The sequence below is a fragment of the Microtus pennsylvanicus genome, chromosome 5 (assembly GCF_037038515.1).
Source record: "Microtus pennsylvanicus isolate mMicPen1 chromosome 5, mMicPen1.hap1, whole genome shotgun sequence".
NCBI classification, from domain to species: domain Eukaryota; kingdom Metazoa; phylum Chordata; class Mammalia; order Rodentia; family Cricetidae; genus Microtus; species Microtus pennsylvanicus.
The window spans coordinates 63,154,955-63,174,924 of record NC_134583.1 but is presented as its reverse complement, the minus strand read 5'-3'; the positions used below and the strand labels follow the sequence as shown (position 1 = coordinate 63,174,924).

The 19,970-nt window shown below is 43.7% G+C and overlaps 1 protein-coding gene across 1 annotated transcript in view; it reads left to right on the top strand.

The window, feature by feature from the left end:
- The window catches only part of Cog7 (component of oligomeric golgi complex 7), a 64,052-nt gene that overhangs the window by 22,434 nt on the left and 21,648 nt on the right, over positions 1–19,970 (top strand). Inside the window, exons 7-10 of the mRNA XM_075972090.1 lie at positions 4,460–4,658; positions 11,446–11,573; positions 12,489–12,643; positions 17,936–18,052. Coding sequence (XP_075828205.1) covers positions 4,460–4,658; positions 11,446–11,573; positions 12,489–12,643; positions 17,936–18,052 — 599 coding nt within the window. The remainder of the gene's footprint in view (positions 1–4,459; positions 4,659–11,445; positions 11,574–12,488; positions 12,644–17,935; positions 18,053–19,970) is intronic.

Genomic DNA, 19,970 nt, shown 5'->3' with positions numbered 1-19,970 from the left:
TTCTCCAGGTGGGTCTCAGGAATTGAACTCGGGATGTCAGGCTTGGCAGCAGGTGCCTTTCTCCACTGAGCCATCTTACAGGTGATTCTTTTTTGTTGATTTTATTTTTATTTGTGTGTTTGGGTGTGCCTCATGTGGTGGGTTCCTGAGGAGGTCAAAGGGTGTCAGACCTCTTAAAGTTAGGGTTAGAGGCAATTAGCATGATGCTGGGAACTGAACTCTGGAAGAGCAGCATGTGCTGTTAACCGCTTAGTCATCTCTTCAGCCCTTAGAAGTTCTGATTTTGGGGAAGCCAAGTTTATCATTTTTTTTTCTCTTATGGGTATTGTTTTTCTTACCCTAAAGCACTGTCACTAGCCCGCAAGTTGCAAAGGCATTCTTTTTGTTGTTGTTTTGTTTTTAAGATAGAGTTTCTCTACGCAACAGCCCTAGCTGTCCTGGAACTTGCTTTGTAGACCAGGCTGTCCTGTCTCTGCCTCCCGAGTGCTGGGATTAAAGGCCTGTGCAACCACTGCCCGTCTGCAAAGGCATTCTTGATGGTTCCATCTAGAAGCTTATTAGCTTCTCCTTGAGCTCTGGGGCCCATCCTAATGAGTGTTTGTGCACAGTGAAGGGCAGGTCACAAGGTCTCACCACAGATTGGTCAGGCTAACTCTGCAGCCCTCGTTCCTCAGTCTGGTCTCTTAGGCCTTATCCCCGCTGTGCTCTTCTTCTTACAGAAATGACTGGAGCACAGGGGAGGAGGCAGAAGAAGCTGCTCTAGTCCAGCTCTAGTCCAGTGGACTCTTATTTGTTACCTGTGTACAGAGACATTTCCTGGACCTCCACTGGCATTTTGTAAAAGTATGCTTCAGTTAGAACATCCTGGGTCCATTCTGTTCAGTTTTCTTTTTCCTTTGAGTGACTGGACAGAAGGATTCTCTGGCCATTTGCCACAGAACAACAAAAATTCAAGTATGATTTTGGAATTGATACTGATTTCTTAGTCATGGATGTAGTAACCATGACACAGACAGGCAGAGAAGCATGGTTAGATCATGTTTCATTGATGCAGAGCCTCTCCTAAAGCCACAGGTTGGAGGAAGATGTCTATAAAAGAGCTGATAAAGGGCTTATATTTGAAATAGATATAAATTCTAGTAACTGCTTAGTAATAAAAGGCAGATAAACCAATTTTTCAAAATGTGCCCAGGTCTTGACTAGACCCATTGCAAGGGAAGATAATTCCACAGCTCCTTAAGTAAAGTTTTAAAGTAACACCTAAAATTAATGAATTTAGTAGGGATGTGGGTGGTGACTTCGTGATTGGGGATCTGAGAAAGGTAAATACCAGCTGTGGTACAAGCTGGTGATAACAGCCAAGAAGAGCTGGACATAACAGCTTATTGAGAGGCCGAGGCAGGAGACTCACACCTGGGCTACATAGTGAGTCTCAGACAAGCCTGGAAAGAAAAATGTTAAAAAAGAATGAGCAGCCGTTAGGATCTGTTCCAAGGAGTGCTGTAGCAGCTGTTAGTAACCAGAAGAAAGGAAAATCAAAAGAGAGATTTCATTCTTGGTTAATGGGGAAATTATTGACCAAAACAGAGACAGTAAGGGCATTGAGTCTTGAGAAGTCAGTTGGAAATAATGAATTTCAGTTTGTAATGCTTCAAAATATTTATTTTTGTGTTGAGGTCAGAGGGCGGCTTCTTGGAGTCAGTTCTCTTCTTTCACCTTTATGTGGGTCTTGGGGATTGAACTTAGGTCATCAGGCTTTCAAGATGAGTGCCTTCACCCACTGAGCCATGCCACTAGTCCTGGGATGCTTTAATGTTCCAAAGGAGAGTGGTTAGCAAAATAGATGGTTGGAAGGCTCACTCAGGACATCCAAGGTAGAGTGGGATCCCCATCCAGCCATTTCATTATTTGTTGGATTTTTGGGGTTCTCCCCTCTCTTCCTCTAAGACTCCAGCAGAATATAGAATATGATTCATGAAATGAAACAAAAGTCCATTGAAGTTATATAAATTCTTGGAGTGTCTAGGAAAAAGGTATGAACATATTTTGGGTTATATGTATGACCTTATGACCAGTTGCTAGTTGTCTTTGATTCATTCTGAGCTGGCTTGTGATTTCTTTTCTTTTTTTCTTCTCTCACCCCCATTTTCTTCTCATAAGAGGAAACAGTTTCTGAGCACCATTTGTTATCGGGATGACACTTTCCCTGTTAAATGGTCTTGGTGTTCTTACTATAATGCTGGCTGAACAGAACAAGCTAGGAAGTGTTCTGTTAGTCTGCTAGCTGATGTTATATCAAAAGCCCTTACACTGGATAGTTGACATTTTTGAGATTATTTTTTTTTGTTTTTTGTGTGTGAGTATTTTATCTGCATGTAAGTGTATATGTGCCCCATATGCATATAGTGCCTGCAGAAGCCAGAAGAGGATGCTGGATGTTCTGGGACTGGAGTTACAGAGGGTTGTGAACATCCATGTGAGTTCTGGGAATTGAACCCAAGTCCTCTAGAAGAGCCATCTCTCCATTCCTAGACTGGGTAGTTAAACAGCAGTAATAGTCTCAAAATTTTGTATGCTAGAAGTTCAAGATCAAGTTATGTGCAGGGCTGGAGTCTTCTCTCCGAGTTTCCCTTCAAATGTGCTGGTTGTCCTGCTGTCTTCTCATGAGGACACCATCACGTAGAATGAGAACATGTCCATATGATACCATCGTACTTTCATTACCTCTTCAAAAGGCTGTCTCCAAATAGAGTCATAGTTAAGGTATTTGGTGGCTAAGGCATAGCATTTTAGGGAGACACAGTTTAGACTAGGAAATGCTCCTTCAGTGTTTCAGTGTCTCTGAAGGATTGGAATAGATTATTTGTATATTTTATAGAGTTCACCGATGAAGTGCCATCAGTTTTGATCTTTATTTGGACCTTGTTTTTGAGACAAGGTCTCATGTATTCTAGGCTATTGCTGATCTCTTGGTCTTTCTGCCTCTAGTTCTGTACTGGCATTGCAGGCATGGAGCACCATACCAGCTGTCTGGGCATTTTTGACAGCTGATTCATGATCCCGGCCAACCTTAGGTCTATTTGGAGTTTCTTTTTCCTCTGGAGCCAGTTTTCGTAGACTGCAGCTAGTACCATGTCCGCATGTTCAGGCTGCTGGTAAGTAGTTGTTCATAGTCCTCCCTTAGGAGCTTTCTGCTTTTATAGAATTGGTGCTAGTATTCCTACTTGCGTATCTGATTTTAGCAAGTTGAATACTCTGTCCTGTTCCCTTAGTTTAGGTACAGGTTATCAATTTTAGAGCTCTTTGTAAAAAACCAAAAACAGTTTCTGGCATTGATTCTATGTATCTGAAACCTCAGTAATCTTTTTCTGACTTTAAGTTTAGGCTCTTATTTTTCTAGTTCAGGTTCTTGTTTTTTCAGGCAGAGTTCATATAGCCCAGGCTGGCCTTGTTTTTGCTGTTTAGCTAAGGATGACTTTGAACTTCTGATTTGCTTGCCTCTACTTCCCAAGTGCTGTGACTCCAGGTAGGTGCCACCACACCTAGTTTTTTGTGTGGTTTTGGGGACTGGAGCCATACATGGTTGATAGGCAAGAACTGCCCCATTGACCTGCATCCCTACCCTTAGTTCTTTAATGCATGCAGTTAGGTGACTGATGTGAGATCTTTACTGTATGCATTTATAGGTGTGAATTCTCCTCCTTGATCTGTTTTTGCTGCATCTTGTAAGTTGAATAGTTTGAATTTTGTTGGCTGTATAGTTTTCATTTGCATCTATTTTGGTGTTTGGCTTTTTTTGTTTGTTTGCTTTGTTTTGTTTTGTTTTTCTGTGTAACAGACCTGGCTGCCTTGGAACTCACTTTGTAGACCAGGATGGCCTCGAACTTGATCACCTGCCTCTGCCTCCTGAGTGCTGGGGCTAAACGCATGCGCCACCACCACATGGCATTCAGCTTTTCTAAGACTAATTCTTATATCTGAGTTCATGTTTGCACCTATCTGGGTCATAGTAAAAAGGTAATAATCAGCACAGGGAGGTTGAGAGTATTTTCTAAATGGAATTTGTACGTTATTCAAATTTTCCCAAGAGATGTGTGCAGAGAGGAGAAGCAACTTGAGGCCAGGCTCTGGGCTGTGCATGGCCTCCAGCTCTAGTCAATGTGGCTCTCTCCTGCGTTTGTCCTGCTGGTCCTTTCGTCCCTTCAGTCTCTCCGTTGTCACCTGAGTCCTCACTGATGACTGTCTTGGCGCTGTACCAGGCGTTTGGGAAGACCATTGATAGACCTGCTTTCCTGACAAATTGCACTCCTGCCACTTTCCATTCTGTCTGTCCGGTTTTCCCGGTGAGGGAAACTCGGGACTCCCTGCTGGCCCATCTTGAGCAGTCCTAGGGGCCTTGGAGCTATCGGGAGACAGCTGGCTCCTGTGCACTGATGCACGTGCCTCCCTCCCACTGCAGGTTTTCAAGAACCCCCACGAGGTGGTGACGGTACTGCTGATTCAGACCCTGGGGGCCTTGGTGCCCTCCCTGCCCATGTGCCTCAGTGCAGGCGTGGAGAGAGCGGGACCCGAGCTGGAGCTCACCAGACTGCTGGAGTTTTATGACACCACCGCCCACTTTGCCAAGGGGCTGGAGATGGCACTGCTCCCCCACCTCCGTAAGCATTCCTACCTCCTGTCTGGCTCGTCTTTACTGGCTTTGGGGCCGGGCTTGTTTACTGTCTCAGGTAGCTGTATGGAAGGGAAAGGGGTCAGTGTTTCTCGACTCACGTGGAGAGCTTTCCCGTGAAAACAGTGCCCGCATGGAAGTGGGTTTCAGCGTACTCGCCTGGCTCAGTGCTAACCTGGAGCTTCACATACTCCGAGGCAGGGACAGACACTTCTGCCATGCCTGAGAGTGTGAAAGAGGGAGGTGGGAGTGGCAGTGAGCTGGCAGCAGGTTTCAGCGGGAGGAGCCTCTTTGTTTTAAGTCAAAGCCTTAGACAGTTGGACCTAAACAGTAAGTTTGCGGGAACACAGGCTAGAGGGGAAGATTGTGAAGGACACAGCAGCCTTGACCGGCCTGAAGCGACTGTGGGGAAAGTGGCTATTCCCAGTGGCCAGCTGTGAGCAGAGCACAGCTTATCCCACTTGGGTACGCTGTGTGCGGGCCGCCGAGCTCCCCAGCTGTTTTCCACCTGTATGAAAGCATCATAAACTTTTAAGCAACATAGACCTTGTGACGCATGCTGCTGTCAAATCAGGAAATTGCTTCAAGAAGGCCTCATTCTGCCGTGTGGCTGTGGGGTGTCACAGACTTCGTTTATTTAATAGTTATTCTCTTTAATTACATTGTGTTTAATTGCCTGTACATTCCAGGGAGTGTGCTTATTGTTCGGGTTCCTGATGATTCATAGGTGTTGTGGCACACTTACTAATCAGGCCTCACTTGTGGGAGACGCACAGTCATGTGGGTGGTTTCCAGAGGACTGTGATGCCCTGGCCCAAGTGACTAGAGAATGCTTAGCCTGGGTACCCTGCTAGAGCAGGCTGGCCGAGGTAGGGCAGAGAACAGGTTATATCCATTCCTCCCTAAGGATGGACTTTCTTAAAGACTTGAGAACCACCCTCTGAAGTCATCATGAAAGCTTAGATTTCTAATAATTCCAGCTGAGGCCTTCCAATTGTTTTTTTTTTTTTTAAATTGACTTAAGCCGAAAATACTTTTGGAAAGATGGATGTGGTGGTGTATGCATGTATCTCATTACTCAGAAATGTATTGGATTAAAATCCAGCCTGGGTTACATAGTTTGACCCCATCCCAAAACAATAACAGAGCCACCACTTTAATCCGAACACTCCAGAGTCAGAGGTAGTTGGCTCTCTGAGTTTGAGGCTAGCTTGGTCTGCAGAGTGAGTTCCAGGACAGCCTGAGCTACACAGAAAAATCCTGTTTCAAAAAAACAAAACAGAACAAAATAACCCCAGTAGCAAAACAGGGAGCATGAAAATGATCTGTAGTTTAATCGTTAAGAAAGAGAAAGCAGTTGCATTCTTTTCTATTCCTCCCAGCAGTTAATATGTAAATGCACATTGAAGCTGGACTTGCTGGCATGCCCTGCAACCCTGGTCCTTGGGAGACTGAGGAAGGAGGACTGTGAGTTCAAGACTAGTCTGAGCTATGTAGTGAAATCCTGTCTCAAAATTCCAACTTGCCTCAACAATTAAATAAGTGCATACTATTTACAAGCATTAATATAAATATTTAATATATAATATATAAAATATGTTTAACATACTTCATAAATATTTAACATATATTATACTATATAATCTTTAACTACTATGTTATTGCATGAAGCCTATTTAATGCATTGTATATTGATATATGCATATATGCTATACTACAATAATGTACATAACCCATAAAAATTTATTTATTTATTTATTTATTTATTATTTATGCAAGGTTCCAATATGTAGCTCTGGCTGACCTGTTAAGAGTTCACTACGTAGACCAGGCTGGCTTCAAACTCACAGTGATCTACTTGACTTTATTTCACAAGTGTTAGGATTAAAGGCATGAACCACCATTCCTGGCAAAATATTTTAAAATATTGGTGGTGTATAATCTTACATTCTTTTTTATTTCAAATAATATACTGAGAACCAGGAGGTACTCAGCTGGCAAAGTGCCTGCCTCTGAGCATGAGGACCTGAATTCAGCCCTAGCATCCATATGGAAAAAGCTAGGCATAGCATCTCATGCTTGTAACTCTAGTACTGGGACGACAGAAACGGGAGTCTTCCTGGGCTCCCTGGGCAGCTTGTTTAGCCTAATCGGTGAGCTCCAGGCCAGTGAGAGACCACGTCTCAAAGGAGGTGGATGACATTCCTGAGGATGACACCCAGCATTGTTCTCTGGATTCCTCACGTGATGTACACACAAACATTTAAAGGATAATAGAATGAATATTTTCTTAGGTTATTGTTATCCTAAAACCTGGCTTCTAATGGCTGCTTCGTGACTATGGCATGCGGTTTGGTTTGCTTGTTTTGAGACAGGGTCTACATAGCCCTGGCTGTCCTGGAACTCTCTACATAGACCAGGCTGGCCTTGAACTCACTGAGATCCTCCAGCATCTGCCTCCTGAGTGCTGGGATTAATGGCAGGTAGTGACATGCCTGACCCTGTGGCATACTTTTTACTTAAATAGTTATTATTTAAGTAAAATCTTTACTAACTGTCTTGGGAGAGTTTCTGAACCAGCCTTGAGGTTTTAGAAGTATAGAGCTGAAGCTGCTATGCCCAGGGCAATTTAAAGGTGCCCATCACACTTGTGTCTTCTCCTGTCCCTTGGGTGAGTGGTGCCCCCACCACCCACCTAGCCATCCTCCCCATCATTGCGTTCTTTCTTTCTTCCATCATTTCCCAGTTCTTAGAAAATTAATGACCTATCACTTTGGTTTTTAATGTTTTAAAATTATCTGTTTGGAGATTTAATCTAGTTTTCATTAATTTTTTAGAGCAATTCATTTAAAGCAATGCATTATTGAGTACATGTATAAAAAGCAATAAAAATATGTGTTGCAAAATTACCTGACAAAGAATCTGTAATACAAATGAAAATTTCCCCTAATGCCACTCTTAAAAATTTAACCCATGTTCTTTTTTGTTTGTTTGCTTTTTGTTTTTTTGTTTGTTTGTTTTTCGAGAAAAGATTTTTCTGGAGCTTGGTGCCTGTCCTGGAACTAGCTCTTGTAGACCAGGCTGGCCTTGAACTCACAGAGATTGGCCTGCCTCTGCCTCCCGAGTGCTGGGATTAAAGGTGTGGCACTCGGCTTAGCCTATATTCTTAAAAGATTTTTATATAGTGGACTTTCTCCCATTATTTATCTGTTATGTTACAGACATATTTTTAACTTTTATTTTCAACTTTTTGTTATTTAATAGTTAATACATATACATGATACAATGTAAAATATATGAAAGGCTTTCAAATGGAAAGCAATTTGAAAAACAATTTAGGTTCATTTTTTTTTCTTATTTTTATTTTTTGTTATGTACGGGTATTTTGACTGAATGTCACACACACACACACACACACACACATGCATCATATATGTGTCTGGTGCCTATAGTGGACAGAATGGTGTTGGGGCCCTGAGAACTAGAATAATAGATGGTTGTGAGCCACCGTGTGGGTGTTGGGAACCGAACCTAGGTCCTTTGTAAGAGTGGTGGTGATAATCACCACTGAGCCACCTCTCCAGCTCTTAAGTTTACTTCAATAAGCTATATATATTTATTGCACAAAATCTTGACAATAAAAGAAAATAGTCATCCTCAGCTTGCCATCTAGGAATAGCATTTTTGTGTGTAAGTGTGTATATGTATATATACTAAATTTATATTGTTTTTGGCTTTTTGAGAAATGATCTCATTTAGTCCAGGCTGGCTTTTAATTCATTAGGTAGCTGAGGGTGACCATGAGCTCCTGATCTCCTTAGTTACTGGGATTACAAAATGCACCACCATGCCCAGTATATATAGATTGTTGTCATTATTATATCCAAGCATTTAATATGTAGTTTATTGTTTGTATTCAGATTTTGCCAGCTCTGGAGAGATCTTTCTGACTGCTTCCTCCTCTGTCTTCCTCTGAGAGCCAGTTTAGTGTATGCACATTACCTTTGGTGACCTCTCTTCACTTCTTAATCTAACAGTCATTTACCTTCTTCTTTTTGTGACAGTGACATCTTTGAAGAAAATAGCTTTCTTGTAGAATTTCCCATGCCCTAGAACACTGTCTTTTCCTCTTCAATAAGCTATATATATTTATTCAGTAACCTTAACATCCATTGATACAGCCTATCTGAATAAACTCTTATATTGCTGATTACAAAGAAATGATTTCCAAACTGGGCAATGGTACACCTGCCTTTAATTCTAGAACTCAGGAGGCAGAGGCAGGCGGATCTTAGTGAATTCGAGGCCAGCCTGGTCTACAGAGCTAGTTCTAGTACAGCTGGGGCTGTTACACAGAGAAACCCTGTCTTGAAAAACCAACCTCCTCCCCCCACCAAAAAAAGAAATGATTTCCTAATTCTGTCTTTCTTCCTACATTTCCTGGCTGGCATTCTGCTGTAAAGAAGTGATGGGAATGGGGCCGAGGATGGGAGTGCAGGTGACAGAGTGCTTTCTTAGCATGCATGAAGCCTTGAGTTTGAACCCCAGCACCACATAAACTGGGCGTGTTGGTGTGCACCTGTCATCCATGACTTTGGAGGTAGAGGCAAGAGGGTCAGGAGTTCGATGTCGTCTTCAGCTACAAAGCATGTTTGAGGCCAGCATGGAAATATATGAGACCCTGCTTAAAGAAACAAACAAAGCAGCAACAGCAGCCTGCTTGCCTTTCCTCCCTTCTTCTTCTCTCCTTCTCTTGTTTCCTTTATCCTTCCTGATCCCTCTTTCTTACATGCAGTGTTTGTCTTTCTGGGTTACCTCACTCGATATAATATTTTATGTCCACCCATACATCTGAATATTTCATGATTTCATTTTTCTTCACAGCTGCATAGTATTGCACCACACCCTAAAAAATATTTATTTATTTATTTTGGGTTTTTTGAGACAGGTTTTCTCTGTGTAGCCCTGGCTGTCCCGGAACTCCCTCTGTAGACCAGGCTGGCCTCAGCATCAGAGATCTGCCTGCCTCTGCCTCCCGAGTGCTGGGACTAAAGGTGTGCACCACCACTGCTTTACTGTACCACATTTTCATTATCCTTTCATCAGCTGAAGGACATTTGGGTTGTTTCCATTTTTTGGCTGTTGTGAATAGAGGAACAATGAACATGGCTGAAAAAGTCTGTAGAGCAGAGTGTCGAGGCCTCTGGCAGATGCCAAGGCGTGTGTGTGTCTGAGTCATGGCATAGATTTAGTGTTGGTTTTTTGAGGATTCTCCACACTGATATCCAGAGTGGTTGCATCAGTTTGACTTCCCGTAATGAAGGAGGGTCCTCCTTTTCTGCAACCTCACCAGGATCTCTTGTCAGTTGTCTGGTTGATGTTAGCCATTCTACATTCTGACTGGGGTGAGATGCAATCTCAAGTATTTTAATACACTTTCCCCTATCTTCTGAGAATGCTAAATATTTTTGAGGTAATTATTAGTCATTTTTATTTCCTCTATTGAGAACTCTCCTTTTAGATCCCTAGCCCATTTTTTAATTGGGTCATTTGTTTTTTTGACTCTTCGTTTTTTGAATTTTTATGTATTCTGGATATTAATCTTCTGTCAGATGCATAGCTGACAGAAATTCTCTCCCATGCTGTGGGTTTCTTCTTCACTTGATTGATTAACAATTCCTTAGCTGTTCAGGAAGGAGCTTTTGGTTTTGTGAGTTTACTTGCCGACTGTTTCCCTCATGAATCCCTAGGTAAATGCGGTCTACTCAGAAAGCCCTTGCCTGTACTGGATGTGTTTTCTTCTAGATGTTTTAGCATTTGATTCTCTTGGATCTAATTTTTGTGCAGTGCAATAGATACGTGTCTAATCTGATATTTTTACATGTGGAGATGCAGTTTTCCCAGCCCTGTGCAGAGCGCCTTCTCCGGATCACTGCAAATGATGGGGTAGGGGAGAAGATCGCCTACAGGGCCGCTTCTCCCTAGCCAGTTCCTGACCCTGTCAAATGTGGTTTTATTTCTCACTGTTTATTTAGTATGTATGCGTGTGAGCATGGACGTGCCATGGCACACATATGGAGGTCAGAGAGCAAGTGTAGAAGTCGATTCTCCCTACCATGTGAGTCCCAGGAACCGAACTCAGGTCATTAGGCCTTAGTTTCTTTCCCTGCTGTGATTCATCTCACTGTCCCCGATAAGTGCTGTTTGTTTGTTTTTAAGATTTATTTTTATTATTTTAAATTATGTGTATGTATATGATTATGTGCACATGAGTATAGATGACCAGAGGCTTTGGAGCTGGCATTAAAGGTGACTGTGAGCAGCCTCATTTGGATACTGGAGACCAAACTCAAGTCCTTAAGAGCAGAATATGCTCTTAACTGCTGAACCATCTTTCTAGCCCCTGGTTTGGCTTTTTGAGAGAAGTCTCATGTTGCCTAGGCCGACCTCAAGCTCATTGTGTAGCGAGGATGACCTGGAATACCTCCTGTCACCTCTCCCTGATATTGTGGACGTGCATCACCACTCCCGGGTCTTCACTGTGATGGCTCTCAACTCTTTAAGGGCATGGTGTATGCAATACTACTTGAAGCAAACAACACGTGAAGCCCAGATCTTTGCTTTGGGGACCACAGGCGCTTTCATGACTGAGAAAGCAGATTAATGTAGTGTATACAGATCAGGGAATGTTCCAGGAGAGTACCTTTTTCCTATTGTTTTTCCAGCAACCAGTTTCAGATTATTTGCCTATTATTCTAATTTCTTGTTCCCTACAGAGGACCACAACCTGGTGAAAGTTGTGGAGTTGGTGGATGCTGTGTATGGTCCATATAAACCCTACCAGCTAAAGTACGGCGACATGGAGGAGAACAACCTTCTTATACAGATCAGTGCTGTGCCTCTGGTAATGTCTGACAATGCTGCAGTTTATCAAGCATTCTGTGTGCTAGGCGCTTGGCTCTGTGTGGCAGAGGGGTGGGGTGGGATCAAGTGTGTATAAAGGGGAAGAGAGGAGGAAAGGAAGAGGAAGAAGGCAAATTGGTTGGCTTTAAATGCCTCAAGTACTCTTGCAGTCCAAATATAAAATAAATAAAGCTACCAATGTGCTTCTATTGTCATTTCAGACCACCAGTTAAAAGGTAAAGCAAACAAAGTAAAACTGAGAGACTTAAATCCTAACTCTGTTTCTTCAACTTAGGGATTCTATCTTGAGTTGGTCTTTTGCCTTTTGTCTCAAGGGTTTCAGAGCAGGTACGCTCTCAGGGGTCAGGGCCATCTCTGTGTCAGACAGTATGTGTTCTTGGCTCCTTTGAGACGCCCAGCGTGAGGTGAGCTGCTCAAGAAGCCTTGACTGACCAGTAGTTGAAGTCGCTGCCTCAGTTCTGTTCTGGTCCTGCGGGAGGCGCTTCCCCGGTCGTACTCCTTCGAGTGTCTGATCAGGGAAATTCATCCTAGCTAGAGGGATGGAAGGTGAAGATCCATTTTAATAATCACAGTAAAAGAGGAAAGAAATAAAGAATGTGAGGACAAGATAGCTAAATTTTGGTTGTATTTTTATGCTAGGAGTTAATTTTTTTGCTGTCAACAGCCACATAAAACTACTGGCCATCCATGTTTGCATATGTGTTTGTGTGTGCACAGCTCGGGTTTTTGAACCATTACAGTTAGGGATGGTGTTTTGGTTTCTTAGGTGATTTAGCCACAGGTGAGTGGGCTTGCCAGCCATCCATGTAAATGCTGGTGGGTTCTGTGTTAGTGGTATGTACATCAACATTCTTAAGTCTGATGAGGCTTTTGTTTATCTCTGTCTACTGCCCAGGAGCACGGGGAAGTGATTGACTGCGTTCAGGAGCTGAGCCACTCTGTGCACAAGCTCTTTGGCCTGGCATCTGCAGCTGTTGACAGATGTGCTAAGTTCACCAATGGCCTGGGGACCTGTGGATTGCTGACAGCTCTGAAATCCCTCTTTGCCAAGTAAGCTGAGGAAGCCGGGGGCAGGGCTGGTCATCTTGGAGAGTTGTGTCTGTTCCAATTGAGAGTGTATTCTGTGTTCCCGCTGCAAACACACCTGTCCCTGAGCCCAAGAGGATGTTCCGAAGGGTGCTCAGAGGAACATCATTTGCTTAGGTGGAGCACTGGAAGTTATCGACACATTCATCCAGTGGCCTAAGACTAAATACATAATTTAAAATGTCAAGTGAGCCGGGCGTGGTGTCAAACACCTTTAATCCCAGCACAGAGGCAGAGGCAGGCAGATACCTGTGAGTTTGAAGCCAGTGGCATCTATATAGTTCAAGGCCAACCAAGGCTATGTAGAGAGACCCTGTCTCGGAAAAACCAAACCAAACACACATGTGTGCATGAGTGCACACACACACACACACACACACACACACACAAATAATAAAAATTTTAAAGTAAAATAAAAATGTGTTATAAATAGCCTAGAGGTGAAATAAGCTACTTACAGAACATCATCCATTTGAAAGGCCCAGAACAGGGAAGTTTGTAGAGAAAACCAGAACAGGTCCCTGCTTGCCTGGGAAAATGTGGAGGAGATGGAGGTGACTATTAAGGGGTTGGGGTCATCAGAGGCAGAGTGTTTGCATACACGAGGACACTGGGGAACCACCTAGTACCCAAAAAGTAAAACCTGAAACTTGTCACTGAAAGAAAGGAAAAGAGAACTGGAGAAATGGCTCAGTGGTTAAGAGCACTGACTGCTCACAACCTGCTCTTGTAGACCAGGTTGGCCTCAAACTCACAAAGATCTACCTGCCTCTGCCTCCCGAGTGCTGGGATTAAAGGCATGTGCCACCACTGCCCAGCAATAAATAAAATCTTAAAGAAAGAAAGAAAGAAAGAAAGAAAGAAAGAAAAGAAGAGAAAAGGAAAGGAAAGGAAAAGGAAAGGAAAGGAAAGGAAAGGAAAGGAAAGGAAAGGAAAGGAAAGGAAAGGAAAGGAAAGGAAAGAAAAGAAAGGAGACTGGGCCCTCTGACCACGTAACTGAGGCCTGAGGGTCCTTGGGAGTGGACATCCTCCAGTATTTATGTAATGTTTTTTGGTCAGATCTGCCCCCATTTCTGTTCTCTCCAGTTTCTTCCTTCTCTCCCCTACCACTTTCCTTCCCAACCTCATGTGCTCTTTCTTTTCTACACCCAGGGTCTACTTAGTACTGCCAGTATGTGCATGTGTGTTAGGCACATGGGTAGCCTCTTGGGGACTGCCTCTTTGAAGAAAACTGACTCTAAGACTCTCTTTCCCCCGCAGCCATCAGTTGCCAACAGCTCCTCGGCTAGGGGTAGAACTCCATGACTCTTCTTCCACTTGTGCTTGGATTTTGGCAGGTGTGGTCTTGTGTAGATGTCATACACACAGTCACAGCTTCTATGAGTTCGTGGGCAGTGGGGCTGTCATGTCCAGCACATGCTGTTTCTTTGCAGACGTCCAGCACCTCTGGCTCTTACAGTCTTTCCACCTCTCTCTGATGACTCCTGGCTCTGGGGTTGGAGTGACATAGCTGTCTCCTTTAGAGCTGAGCACTCGAGTCTTGTGCTCTGTGCACATTGATTAACTGTGAGTCTCTGTACTGATATCCGTCTATGCACTGACCCGTGGGTATAGAGACTACAGTTTAGAGGACAGTTTATTACTCTGCCCATCTAGTTGAGTGATAGTATTAAGTTTTCTCTACAACCTGCGGCATAGCCAACCACAGATTTTTGCTCTTACAAACAGTACAAGGCAGTGCATGAGTTTCATTTTGTGGATCAGGTCTTAAATCCACTTAGAAAGTGCTTGATTGTTCTCATAATGTTTACGAAGCTATTACACTAGTGGGCTATCTTGCCCTAGTTACCATACACTAGCAAATTAAAACAAAACAATAGTGTTAGGTATGGATTGTGTCTTTTTTAGTTGTCAGTGGAGTTCCATAGCCTCCTTCAAACAATGTGAATTATTGCCATGACTTTTGGTCACCCTTCAGAACTTACAGTAAAATCCTACTTCTGAAAACACTACATAAATTTGAGTCTCAGGACATGGGGAAACCAAGCTGTCTCTAGCTGGAAAAACTTCAGCCTGCTGGGTAGCTTTCATGATGCTGGCCGGGGGCTATGCACATTACCTCGGGCTGTGGGGAGAAACACAGTCATAGGCCTGCCAGCTGTGAACTTGAGCTGCACGCACATTGTTACACTCTCCAAGGACCTCCCTCTGGTAACCTGCATTTCCAGACTCCTTTACTGAGCTGAATGCTACTTTGCTTAAGATGTTAGGGAGCTCTTGTCATTCCAGAAATACCAGGCTCGCCCCTGTGAGCCCAATGTTCTTGGCTGTGGCCATCAGCCCCACCCCAAGCAGCCCTGTTGAGACCTTATGGGTTAGAGGTTTGTCCAGAAGAACCCATGTGTGTTTCTGGAAAGAGAGAAGCATTAGTAGTGAATGTAGTGTTTCCTTATTACTATTTTTTCTTTTAGATTTGTTTTGTATGCATGGATGTTTTGCCTGCATGCCTGTTTGTGTACCATGTGCTTGTCTGGTATCCATGGAGGTCCGAAGGCAGCATTGATCCCCTGGAACTGGAGTTACAGATTATTGTGAACTGCCATGTGGGCGCTGGGAACTGAACCCAGGTTTCTGCAAGATCATTCAGTGTTCTTAATCACTGAGCCAAGTTTCCAGGTGACTCGCACCCTGCCTCTTTTTGTTGTTGTTGTTGTTTTATTTGCTTGGATTTTTTCTTTCGCTTTGTTATTTTTGGTTTTTTCAAGACAGGGTTTCTCTGTATAATAGCCTTAACTGTCCTAGACTCACTTTGTAGACCAGACTGGCCTTGAACTCACTAAGATCACTTAATTCTGCCTCCCAAGTGCTGGGATTAACGATGTGTGCCACCTATCCTGCCCCTGCCTCATTTTTTAAAACCTCTTCTTGTCCTGCCATCATCAGGGTTTTGTGAGTGGAGAGCTTTTCTTTTGAGATCTAAAAACTATTCTCTACGGTAGTAGAAATAATGTTTCTAGACATAGTCCCCCAATATAAACACACAAAATGTAAAATATGATCCCCTCTATCAGCTTTCAGTCCTTTCCACAAAGGTAGCATGTTGGGATGCTTTGCTTTTGGTTTTCTGATTCTTCTTTGCAAATAAGTAAGACTTAATCAACTTTTAAAATCTTTTTTTTTTAATTTTAAATTTTTTTAAATTTATTTATTTATTAAGGATTTCTGCCTCCTCCCCGCCACCGCTTCCCATTTCCCTCCCCCTCCCCCGATCAAGTCCCCCTCCCTCATCTGCTCGAAGAGCAATCAGGGTTCCCTGACCTGTGGGAAGCCCAAGGACCGCCCACCTCTATCCAGGTCTCGTAAGGTGAGCATCCAAACTGCCTCGGCTCCCCCAAAGCCAGTATGTGCAGTAGGATCAAAAACCCACTGAGATTGTTCTTGAGTTCCCATTCTTCCTCATTGTCCGCTATGTTCAGCTAGTCCAAATTTATCCCATGCTTTTTCAGACAACTTTTAAAATCTTATCCATCACCTCTGCTATGAGAATGAGGTCCCGAGCTTTTCAGGCATGTTCTTTCTCTAGCTCTTACTCCTCTGAGCACTTACCAGCTTGACGTTTCTTTTGTTTGTTGTTTTTATGATTGAAAAATAATTAATGTTTGCGTTAAAATTTACCGTATACCAAAGTATATGGGGCAGTGAGGTCACTGTCTCTAGAATTTGAATATTACCAATATCACTAAGTTTATAAATGGAGTTGAAGCTAATTTTTTTGTTTGCTTGTTTTGTTTTTTTGAGACAGGGTTTCTCTGTGTAAGAGCCCTAGCTGTCTTGGAATTAGCTCTGTAGACCAGACTAGCCTTGAATTTACAGAGATCTGCCTACCTCTGCCTCCCAAGTGTTGGGAATAAAACCACCACCCCTCTGGGTTGAAGCTAATTTTATCAGGGTTCAAGTGAGTGAACTCTTATTGTCGGGGGAGAAGGTCTTGGGGCAGGGTGGGGCACTTGGGGCAGAACAGATGGCCTGACGTGCACTCTGGCCCTGCACACTAAGTTAGCCCATAACGTGGCTATAGAAAGGTGACTTCACAGTTGTTGCTGGCATGGGGTGCTGGAAATCCATCAGCCTGGGCTCAGCCTGGTCCTGGCCAGTGGATATTAAGGAAAAGATTATGACTGATGTCCCTACCAGTGAGTAGCTCTCTGGTGGTGGACACCCAAACTGGAGTATAATATATTGTATAAGTAATGGGATCAAAGCCACACTGTGTTCTGCATGCTGGACTGAGGGACAGTGAAACCCCTGTCTGCTCAGCGGCCCAGGAGCAGCCTGTCCTTGGGGCATTTGTCATCGTTGCTGGCCGCTGACAGTTGCTTAATTCTCACAACTGAAGCCGTTATCCTGCCCATTTGCTCTTGAGGCCTCTGCCTGGAAGGTCTTTGTAAAGGGAACAGAGTGGCTGTGCAGTGTCTGCAGGTTGTGGAGTGTCCGAGGTCAGGCCCAGGCATGATGTTCTGATGTTCTGCTCTGTTGAGGGAGGTTAGGCTTCTTGTGATTCACAGATATTATAAGGACACAACTCCTCCCCCCCATCCTCTCCCCCTCCCGAGGACACATGGAGGATATTACATCCTTTAAAGAATGCCTTACTAAAGACCTTTCATTTGTGCTTTCAGAGATTGTATGCTGTTTCATTTATTCATAAGATAACACAGAGACACCATTAAATCTGTTTTAGAGATGAGAGAACTGAGGTCCGAAGGTACCAAGACACCTGCCTAAAGCCGAGGTGTGCTGAGTGCCGTCAGAGCAGCCCGTGAGGGTCTCCACCTTGAGTCTAACTTTGCTTCTCTTTCCTGCCACTGGGCTTTAGTCTTCCTGCCCTGACTGGTCCAGGTTGCAAAAGTACCCAGAATATCAGCAACTGCATTCCAGTGGCTGTGTTGTGCGACATTTCTAGGACCTGTCCCAGAGCAGTGCATGTGCTTGGACGGCCATTATGGAGCAGCAGCATCTCACCGTGTTGGCCCTTGGATTCCATTTGGTGGCCATCCCCTCCCTCCTCACCCAGAGCATCCCTTAAGGCCGCCTGGTCTTTTATTAAATGGCCTGGAGATGTTTCTGTAGTCAGAGGTTCCTAAGTGTTGTTACTCTGTGAGAGAAGCCTTGAAGGACATTTGCAGGGCTGACAGTTTGTGCACAGCTGTGGGACTTGAGCAGTCCTTAGAGCTGTCGTTTCCTCCTCCTTCCTAGGTATGTGTCTCATTTCACCAATGCTCTCCAGTCGATTCGGAAAAAGTGCAGACTGGATGATATTCCTCCCAACTCCCTTTTCCAGGAGGATTGGACCGCTTTTCAGAACTCTGTCAGGTAACGTGGATGCTGCGGTGTGTGTGCCAAGTGGAGCCAGCAAGCTTGGCCATGAAATATGTGCATTTATGAGGTGCTCCTTTTTTCTCTCTCACTGCCTGTGTTTGTTTGTTTTGAGATAGGGTCCCTTTGTGTAGCCCTGACAGGTCTGGATCTTACTATGTAGATCAGGCTTTGGCCTGCCACCGCCTGCCAAGTGCCACTGCCTCAAAGGTGTATGTGATCCTGGCTCAGTGGCTTTTAAAAAACTAATAGCTAAATTTAAACAGCCAATAAATAAAAAATCAAAACAACTGCCCACAACAAAACACAAAAAAGATCTCTATAATTTGTAAAATATTTGCTTATTTTTTAAAAAATATTTATTTATTTTTAATTTATGCATGAGTGTTTTGCCTGCATCTATGTCTGTGCACTATGTGCATGCAGTACCAGAGGAGGCCAGAAGGGGGCATCAAATCCACTGGAACCAGAATTAGGATAACCACCGCATGGGTACTGGAAACTGAATTTTTCTCCTCTGCAAGAACAAGGCCTTTAAATCTCTGAACCATCTCTCTAGCCCCTGTGAAGTATTTTTTAAAAATTCTTTACAAATGCCTTGTCTTCTTTAATGACAAACTTCTACATTTGGTATGAGACCTCTTTCCCTGTAGCCTATGGTTTTTTGTTTTGTTTTGTTTTTGTTTTTGTTTTTTTTCCCAAGCTAAAGTGTACAGCTGTATTTTGAAGAGCACAGCTGAGCTGGTCTGTCCTGTTTTGGGTCTAAGAACCACAGCACTTCCTCATACGAGAAGCCTTTGGAAAGGGTCCTTCAGGAGTTGAGTAGCAGGCATTGAACTAACCCTCTCATGTTGTTCATAGCTACTCCCTGAAGAGCTCATGTGACTTGTGGGCCATTAGGGAGTGTGATCAGCATTGGGTTGGGAGGTTTGGCCCTGGTGTGTTCAGCTGAAAAGTCTCTAACTCACAAACACCCTTACCATCATAGCATTTAAAAGAATTTTGGATTCATTGCCAACAAGTAAAACAAACTGAATACAATCCAGATCTCTGGAATTGCCTACAAAATTTGAGGCTGTGGCACAGAGTGGTCTACATTGTCACAGAGACAATGGGGCTGGCGGCTAAAGTCGCCGGCCGCCGTGTTCAGAAAAACTGCTTTTTAAGGATTGTGTTCCAGAGGAAGCTGCTCTTCAGCTGACCCACTTCATCCGGTAACGCGTCTTGCCTGAGCCCTGGCTTGGGTGTGTCACATGGCAACATCATGGTACATGCTGTGAATGCCAGAGCTCAGACAGCCACTGAAGGGGGCCAGGGTGAACCAGGACTACTGCAGATCATCTTGGGTTCCACCTTATGGCCTCTGTTCTGTTTATGTTTATGGACGGGGATGTTTTGGGTGCTGACTGCATCTATTCCCCCATGGGGGGGTCTTGGCACAGCAGGAAGTATTCTGCACGAGGCTGCTCTGGTGCTCCTGAGAGAGTGGAATATTTCACTTTCTCATAAACCTTTCTCGAGATGGAATGCCCAGATACCCTGTGATGACAGGCACTTTTGGAGAGAGTTAAAAGTTAACTAGGCTGGGGGTGTTTTCAATCTTTGAATTTGTCCCAACATTATGAGTTTGCTATGGAAGGACCAGTAACCAGAATCTGAGGGCTGGCATGGTATTTCTTCAAAATGAAAAGATTATGAAACGCAGTCACCCAGTCTTATCTCTGAGAAACAAATGGATGGATCAGCATCTGCATTCCATGTGTTTTCTATGCAAATAGTAGCTGTCTAGTAAGTATTATTTACATTCACTTTCAAATTTTAAGTACTGAGTATTTCCAGCCAATTTTCTTACAGTTAAAGCCCAGTAGTTTGGAACCATAGAGCTGTTTGAGGCAGCATTGGGTAGAATTGTGAT